The 9,410-nt window shown below is 33.3% G+C and overlaps 1 protein-coding gene across 1 annotated transcript; it reads right to left on the bottom strand.

Moving 5' to 3' along the window:
* Positions 1-208: 208 nt before the first annotated feature.
* LOC133334647 (transmembrane emp24 domain-containing protein 6) lies at positions 209-2,619 on the bottom strand. The gene is made up of 5 exons (XM_061542969.1): positions 2,456-2,619; positions 2,284-2,361; positions 1,945-2,208; positions 336-503; positions 209-270 (listed from the first exon to the last, which is right to left on the bottom strand). Exons 1-5 carry the CDS (start codon positions 2,597-2,599, stop codon positions 211-213), a joined length of 714 nt encoding a protein of 237 aa, XP_061398953.1. The 5' UTR covers positions 2,600-2,619; the 3' UTR covers positions 209-210.
* Between the last annotated feature and the right edge of the window lie 6,791 nt (positions 2,620-9,410).

Here is a 9,410-nt window from a genome sequence, read left to right as displayed (position 1 = left end):
AAACAATTCAATAATTGTGTATTAGCCTGGAAAATATCATTGGAATTGGAGTCCCGTAAGACTTGGAATTTTTTTGTTTTGTTGCGAAAATAGAATGGATAATGGCGATGACAACGTTTTATGTTCACAGTGGCATAGAAGTCTTTTTGTTGTTGTATATTAGTATTAATCAGTTGCACAGCGTTTTGTTGTTTTTTATGGTTTTTAAATTTATATGCGACTTCTGGATGAGTTATCCTTAACATTAAATAATTTACGAACAAAGAAGACCTAAAAGAAATAAAAAGTGTTGAAATTATTTCGGAAATGTTCATGAGTATATTAAATGTACTTACCTGGACGGAACATGTTATAACAATAACCAAAATTTGACATATCGAAAAAGTTTGTACATAACTATAATTGTCTTGGATTAAGGCATAATCACGAGCTTCACGATTTCTGCTGTGATATTGATAGGCCAACATATCATTAATGTTTCTCTCCACTGTGCCAATTGTGGTCTACAAAATGAAAATAACAATATTAAATATATGTAAATAAATGAAGACAAGAGAAAGAAAATAAAGAAGTGGGTCTTAAATAGAGAGTTCCTTAAACGAATTTTTCATGTATAAAATTATGAAAAGAAATATTTTCTAAAGAAAGAGTTATCGTCGGCTAAAGGAAGACTCAGACGATCTGAAAAACTTTCAGAAGGGAATCGAGCTGAAAAAAGTATATTACGAGCTGAAGAGAGTCTATAAATCAGCTGCAGCGATACTCTATAGCAGATTTGAACGGAGACTTTATAGATCGGGAATTTTTTATAGACTGGCTGATGCGAGTCTCTATAGATGAGCTAAAGGTATTCTCAATATTCTTTATAGGCCTGCTGTAGGTAGTATATATAGACGAGCTGAAGGGAGTCTTTATAGACGAGCTGAAGGGAGTCTTTATAGACGAGCTGAAGGGAGTCTTTATAGACGAGCTGAAGGGAGTCTTTAGAGACGAGCTGAAGGGAGTCTTTAGAGACGAGCTGAAGGGAGTCTTTAGAGACGAGCTGAAGGGAGTCTTTATAGACGAGCTGAAGGAAGTCTTTATATACGACCTGAAGGAAGTCTTTATAGACGAGCTGAAGGGAGTATTTATAGACGAGCTAAAGAGAGTCTTTATAGACGAGCTGAAGGGAGTTTTATGGATGAGCTGAAGTGACTCTCTTTAGGCGGATTGAAGGGAGTCTCTATAGACGGATGAAGTGAGTATCTATAGACGGGCTGAAGGGAGTATCTATAGAGTGAAGGGAGTCACTGTAGACGGACTGAAGAGAGTCTCTATAGACGAACTGAAGGGAGTCACTATATACGAACTGAAGGCATTCTTTCAGAATCGGTATGAAGTCTTCATAGGCCAACTAAGGCTATCCGAAGGCCGTATCCTTAAACGAGCCGAAGGAGCTACTTGTGGACAAGTTCAAGGAAATCTTTCAAAGGCAAACTCTACAGTCCATTTTAAGTCAGCCCCTATGAAAGAGCGGAAGAGAAGGTTTATAGATGATGGTTTATAGTCTTTCTTGACTTGAGCATCTCTAAAAGAGACCGACACCGCCCATAATTTTTGAGGCCCATATAACAGGAAGTGCTACTTTAAAACCATCCGGTACCGGGCTTTAAACATAGCTAAAGCTAAACGTACTATTATCATACTGGAGAAATGCGATTTTTTATAAGGAAAGAAGTTCGGATTGTCTCATAGACGATTTGAAGAAAATCCCATCTATATACAGGAGTCAATTGTCTCTATCGATTAAATGAGGGAGACTGTTACCAAATTCTAGTTACAAAATGTCTAAGGGAATAATTTCTAGGTGGACAAAAGGGATCCTCTTGGAAGACATGGATTTGGTAATATCAATGTCCTATGAAATATTTTTTTAATTCCAAATAAAACCAGAACAAAACTTACAGTGAAATTTTCCATATTAAGTTGCAGCGCTTCAATTTCCTTAGCATATTTATCCCAGGCATCATATTTCACTACCGTAATATAAATATTGACCAACTTGCCGGCAAAACGGGAGAATTGATTGTCAATGCAGACGGAATAATAACCACCAGGTGATACTTGATCCGTATAATCAGCCGTAGCTTGCCATTGATAGGGTTTTACAATGGTGCCAGCTGGATTGCGTACAGCAAAACCGGCCATTCCATCGCCACCACGTACCACCTACACAAAAAATAGAAATTACAACAATTAATTTAAATATTTCCCAAAAAAATAATGAAAAACATTTTCACTTACACTAAACGAAACATAGAAAGTAGCTCCCGGCTGGACATATTGATGATAGCAGTCTTCTTTTCCGGCATCTATGTGGACCTGTTGCGTATGACAAAAAAAAACGACGTGTTATTACAATGGCCATTCACTTTCGAATTCATTGGCGGTGTGGGATTTTTTGTTCACAACTTACCTTATAATCCATTGCCACAGCTGGTAGATTTTCATACCATGGCTTAGGCACTTCTTGGGAAACAATTTGGGTTGAGGCAACATTCAGGAGTAGCACAAATATGGTGGAAAAGGCTCCTATTTGCCACGTCGTCGAGGAATGCATTTTGTTTGGATTAGAGATAAATAATACAAAAAACAGTAGCAACAACAACAACAGCACAGTATGTAAGTTGGACAACTAATCGAAGATAATCGATTAATCGATTTCACTCTTGTCTTGTCTGTGACATAGAATAGTGATGTCAACGGGTCGTGTAAAAGAAAAGCGCTGAAATGACAATTTGTGTAGTTGTTTGTGGTATTTCCTCGGGGAAATATTAATAAAAATGTAGGTATGATGTCACTGAGTAGATATTTGAAATACGTCTAGAAAAACTATTTATTTTTTGAATATTTTAAGTTAACAAATATTGTATTTTCTAAATAAATATGTTTGCATTTAAATATACAATGAATAACATCATTGCAATTTATCGTATGCCACAACCTTTTCTCTGGGAAGGGAGCCAAAGTCTTTACTCACACACTCTCTCTCTCTCTCGCCAAACACATCACCTGTTGGCTCCCCATATCACAACAAGGCACGCACTTGACAATTGGCAAAGTTAGTTTAACAGTCGGTTTTAATGCGTGCGGTCGTCCATTTACAAAGAACAATAAACATGATCTATTTTGCATGAAATAAAATATGAAGTGAAAGTGTTTAGTTAATATATTTTGAAAAGAAAATACTCCCAAAAAATGCAAGAAATCATTGCAAACAGATTGTATTTTTGCAAAGTGTCTGTGGTTGCAGTGTTTTCGTAATGGCGTCAATTTATGGCTGACAGCTTGTTAAACAGAGAAAGCCCAAGAGAGCACAATATTATTCTCTGCTATATCTCTCTCTGTTACTGTGTATGCAATCTAATAAGAAAAGAGTGGTTAATGATCAAATTCAGTGTTTTGTTAAATAATATAACGAAAGAAATAGGTTCTAATATAAACAAATTTAAATTAAATATAAAAGAATTAAATGAAAAAGAGTAATCAGTGTTTATTTAAAATAATTAAAAATTAAATTGAATGTGTGGAAATAAAGAATAGTGGACAAAAATTACAGTATTTTGTTAAGTGCTTACAATAAAATTAAATGAAATTAAATTAAAAGAACAAAGTAAGGAAATGTAATTATAGACTGATTGAGTTTTAAGTGATGTTAAGGAATGCTGTTAAGGAATATGTTTATATACTATATAGATTGGTAAGACAATTTACAATTTACTTATTTATCAAGAAGATGTATTAAAAGAAATGTGTCATTTGTTGATATATATTATACTAAAAATAATCTTCTTGCTGGCAGTTGAAAAAATATTCATCAAAAAAGAAGTAAAAAAGTGTCAGTCGGTGTTGCCAGCAGACATATACCCTTAGCCTATGGTTTGCGGAGGACCTTGGAGTTACAGAGGTTTAATTGTTCGGTTTATAAAGCAGGACCCTTCTTCGGACTTAGTCTAGGCTTGGTAAAGATAATAGGTTGTACAAAGTTTGGTTCAAATCGGACATTCCATTCACCTGATAGTATATTTTTAATATTGAAAATATTGACCCTCTGTGGGGAAGGTACCTGAAGGAGTGGATCAATGTATCCCATCTTCGGACATTATCCAGGCTTGGTAAATATAATGAGTTGTGCAAGTTTTGGTTCAAATCAGTTATTCCATTCTCCTGATATTGAATTTATAAATATTGACCCTTTGTGGGAAGGTATCAGAAGGAGTGGACCATTGGGTACCATTTTCAGAATAGATCTAGACATGATAAAGACAATATGTTCTGCAAAGTTGGGTGCAAATCGAATATTCCTTTCGCCTGATATTGGATTTATAAATATTGAAATGAAGTGGGCCAATAGGTTTCATCTTCGGACTTGATCTAGGCTTGGTAAAAATAATATGTTATACTTTAGTTTAAGTTTAGTTAAAATCGGGTAGTCCGTTCGCATGATACTATAAAATTAATTTTTAACACAAGTTTGACCATTCTGTGGGGGAGGTACCCGAATAAGGAGACTGATATTCCCCATCTTCGAACTTGAACTAAATTTGGTAGAAATATTACGATGTGCAAAATTTTAATGAAATCGGTTACTCCCTTCTAGAGTTATTGTGCGTACCAGCCGGACAGACAGACGGGCGGACATTTGTGAAACGACTCGAAATTGTCGGAAACGGATTTGGTCCGAAGAAACTTGGGCCAAAACCAATATTTCGATGAGACAACCTCATTACCCATAACGCCTGAAAAATATATAATTAAAAAAAACACGATCTGTAAAATATTTAGCAAATATCTTTGAAAATTCAGGCTAATAATAGTTGACAAACTATTATATAAAAATTTGATCTGTTCCAGAACTTTTTAATAGTAAATCTAGTAGAAGGGAAACACAACAATATCGCTCTCAGAGTACAAACTAATTTAAAAAGTTCGGGAACAGCCAATCAGAATTTGGCATTCCTGTTTACCATTTTTACTCGGACACATTTTTCGAGTAAAAAGTTTACAAAGTGAACGCCATTTTGTTTTGTGTTCTCTTTAATTTGATTCAATGTTTTACCAGTTTTGTGGGTTCAGGAACGGTTTTCGGATAAAAAGTTGCAAAACTTGTAAAATTAGTAGATTATTGTAGGTTGTGAAATAGAACTATAGTTTTTATAATTCCAAACTTTGCTTTATTTTGGAAAAATATAATTTCAAAATGTTTTGCTTTTTTAGACCATGAAAAATATATATAGGCCTCGGAATAAATAATATTTAAAAGTCCAAGTTTTGCTAGGCCTTGGAATAAAAAAGTTTTTATAACTCCAAATTTTGCTATATTTTGGAAAATATAATTTAAAAATTTCTCGCCTTTTTAGACCTTGAAAAGATATATAAATCTACGCTTATTTGGGTCCTCCAAAATTATAATTTATAATTGGACATTGTATAATTGTAAAACATCCTAATTTCATAATTGACTACATACTGTCAAGGAATATGGCCTTTCCAGTAGTTAAAAAATATCATTTAAAAAACCTACGCTTTTATAGGTTGTGAAGATATATAATTTAGAAATTTCTCGGTTTTTTTAGACTTTGAAAAAAAAAAACATAATTTTAAAAATAACAACAACAGCACAGATTAAAGTTGGACAACTGATCGAAGATAATCGAATAATCGATTTCACTCTTGTCTATGAAGGCGGTAGTGTTGTCAAGTTATCGTGTAGAAGAAAATCGCTGATATGGCAATTTTGTTGTTATTTATGTACATTTTCGTGGATGTGTTTAATAAAAATATATGTCATAGACTATTTATTCTTCTATAAAATATATTTAATTTGGAATATTTACATTAACAATCTATATATTTTCTAGACAATATGTTTTCACAATGAATATTAGCATTGTAATTTATCCCATGCCGCAGTGGCTGTGCTCTCTCTCTCGCCTGTTGGCTCCCCACAACACAACAACTCACTCATTTGACAATTGGCAAAGTTAGTTTAATAATCGGTTTTTATGCGTGCGGTCGTCCTTTGACAAAGAACAATAAACGGGTTATATTTTGCAATTCGCGTTCAATAGTAAAACAAGTGGAAGTGCACCATCAATATATATTTAATTGGAAATACAAATAAAATCAACAATATAACATTGCTAAAATAAAGTATTTTTGCAAAGTGTCTTTGGTTGCAAGTGTTTTCGTTATTGCGCCAATTTATGGTCAAGAGCTTGGTAAACAGAGAAAGCTCGAGAGAGCGTAATGTTATTCTCTTTCATGTCTCTCTGTTGCGGTGGATGCAATCTAATAGGAAAAGAGTGGTTAATAATCAGTGTTCCGTTGAATAACATAAAAAAATAAAATATAAAAAAGAAAATAAATATAAATAAAATAAAATATTGTAATCAGTGTTCATTTTAATTGATTAATAATTTAATTCAATAAATGAAATAAAAGGTGTATTAAAGTGAGAGTGTTTTGTGATCAAATAAAAATAAAATAAGAAAGTAAAGACATGTAATGATTGAATGGTTGAGTCTAACTTGAAAACATCTTAATTTCTTAATTAACCACATACTGTCAAGGAATATGGCTTAGGTAAGACAATTTTACATGTTAAGGGGTTTATAATAAAACGTATTATTTTTGTTATTTTTTTTAGATTTTTTTTAAATAAATGATCATATGTTTCATAATAAAGAGTTGTAAATGGTGTTCATAAATCAAGACGACTTTTTGATGGAGTTCCTACGACACGACCTTATTAATTATCTTCCGGCTTGGGTTCTTGTGTTATCACTGAACTATATAAGCCATAAAATCTAATTATTTAAGGAAATACGGAATAATAACATTTGTGGAATACTCAATTTCAAAGAATGCTATTGAATTGACCAACTGTTCTTGAACTTGTGGAGAATATTTCCACTAATTTCTAAATTATGTGTCGATTAGGGGCTTTACGATAACTTTTATTTAATTATTACCACAGATGGACATAATAAATGCAATTTTTATGATATTCACATTTTGTACATAATTGGATAGAGGAAGGTATGCATACATTTGTAACCGCTGTACTGTTATCTTAGTGTTTAACCGCTGTTGTATTATTTGTTTAACTACTCACCGCTAGATGGTATTAACGTCACGAATCAATTATATAGCACGCCTGTGTTGTTCCTTGAATAATATAATAAAAAAATTATCGCCATTTAAAAACTGAAATAAAACCAGTTAGGAAAGTAGTAAAGTCGGACGGGGTCGACTATATGATACCCTTCACCACTTTGGGCATATTCAAAAGATGAATCCTAACAGACGTCGCATTTTTGACGGACCAGTAAAATGAAATTGGATCCATAAACATGTCATTCTGCAACCTACACCAAATTTTTCATTTTATAAAGTTTTCAACTTTCATGTTATAAAGTTCCTTCCTACAATGGGAACAAATTATGTAAATAAATTTAAAGCAAATATCAATCGGACACCCGTTGATTATTTGGATACATATCTGATAAACCTCCTCATGTTTATGTTCAGTGCACCATTTACTTTAAATCGGGAGAAAATATATATGGTAGCTCTATCCAAATTTGAGCCGATTTCAACAAAACTTTCAACCATGCTAGGTTATATTAAAATTGTGTGACAATCGGACAAGCTTTGGGTCCTTAGTGCATAATTTACATAAAGTTTGAAGGAAACATATGCCGGAGTTATGTCTAAATTAATTCAGTACACTATGCCAAATTTCGTGCAAATCGAAAGATATATAGGGACTTTGATACACCATTTACATTAAATCGGACGAAAATATATATAGGAGCTATATCTAAATCTGAGTCGATTTTCAGGAAACTTAACACACATCATTCTAGACCCAAATCATTAGGCTGTGTCAAATTTCGCGCAAATCGAAAGATATATACGGACTTTGGTGCACCATTTACATTAAATCGGACGAAAATATGTATATCTAAATCTGGACCGATTTGTTTTTTGTTTACAATTTAACATTGACAGACAGACGGACGGCCGGACGGATGGACTGACATGCATAAATCGACTTAGAAAGTGATTCTATGCATGTGTCTATCTTGGTTCCTTTTGCCTGTTACAAACATATGCACAAAGACATAATACCCTGTACCACAGTGTGGTGAAGGGTATAAAAAGGTGATTATATGGGGACACGTACACGCAACAGTGGGCGAATATTATAAATATTTGGTAGGGAGATTTGTTACCATATATTACTGTAAAATACCAAATTACAACAAATTCGCTTATGAAACCGGAAATTGGGGGTACCCTTATATGGGGGGCTATCCGAAAAAATGGACCGATATTTATAATTTTTAGTGGAGAGGATTGCAACCCAATAATAACACAAAGTACCCAATTTGGGGGAAAAATGCGGTTAAAACCTCAAAAAAAACTGAAAATTGGGGATACCGTTATTTTAGGGCTGCCTGAAAAAGTCGACCTCTATTTGTAATTTTTATTGGAGAAATTTGATACGCAATAAAGATCTAATGTGCAATAAAGACCTTATACCCAATATGAGCTCAATGTACTAAAATAAAACAGCCAATTCGGGGGAAAATAGGTCAAAAGCCACCTAAAAACAGAAAATAAGGGATAAAGTTATATGGGGCCTACTAGAAAAAGTGGATCTATATTTATAATTTTTAGTGTAGATATTTGGTACCAAATAGGAACCCAATGTACCAAATTTCAGCGAATTCGATTAAAAAAGGCACTCAAGAACCCCAAACTACCGAAAATTGGGTTTACCACTTATATAGGGGCTACCCCAAAAAATTGACCTATATTTATAATTTTTAGTGGAGAGATTTGCTACCCAATATGAACTCAAAGTACCAAAAAAAAAAACAGCCAATTCGGGCGAAAAATACGGAAAAACAAAACTAATATACCCTCCATACCTTGGAGGTTATATCCACGCAGAGTTTGATCTTTGAAAAACAACGTGCATTAAAAAATACACTCCTGGTGGGTGATTGAACAGATATTTTAAAAATCCACGCCTAGTTTGGTCATATACAAAATATGTTTAAAAATCCTCGAGAGTAGTAGATATTACCTAGCTTCAAAAAAGTTTATCTAGAAAAGCCAATATAAGGGCTTGGTTTGGGCCTTGAAATAAAAATTATTTAAAAAACCCAACCATATAATTTTCCTTGAAAATTTGTATTTGAAAACATCTTGTGTTGTGTATTTTAAAAATCCACTCTTCTAGGATTTCGTGACCCCTTGCTCCTTTCCCCCAATAAAACTCCAATACCCCATATTCATTTCCGAACATGTGCTTTTCTTTATTTTTACCTTTCTCATTTTCTCATTTTATTTTTCAT

Source organism: Musca vetustissima, unplaced genomic scaffold, assembly GCF_032173495.1.
Source record: "Musca vetustissima isolate MV318-11 ecotype Yass unplaced genomic scaffold, APGP_CSIRO_Mvet_v1 utg69878, whole genome shotgun sequence".
In the NCBI taxonomy this organism is placed as follows: domain Eukaryota; kingdom Metazoa; phylum Arthropoda; class Insecta; order Diptera; family Muscidae; genus Musca; species Musca vetustissima.
The sequence above is the reverse complement of the archived record's forward strand: the minus strand, read 5'-3'. Positions and strand labels throughout refer to the sequence as shown.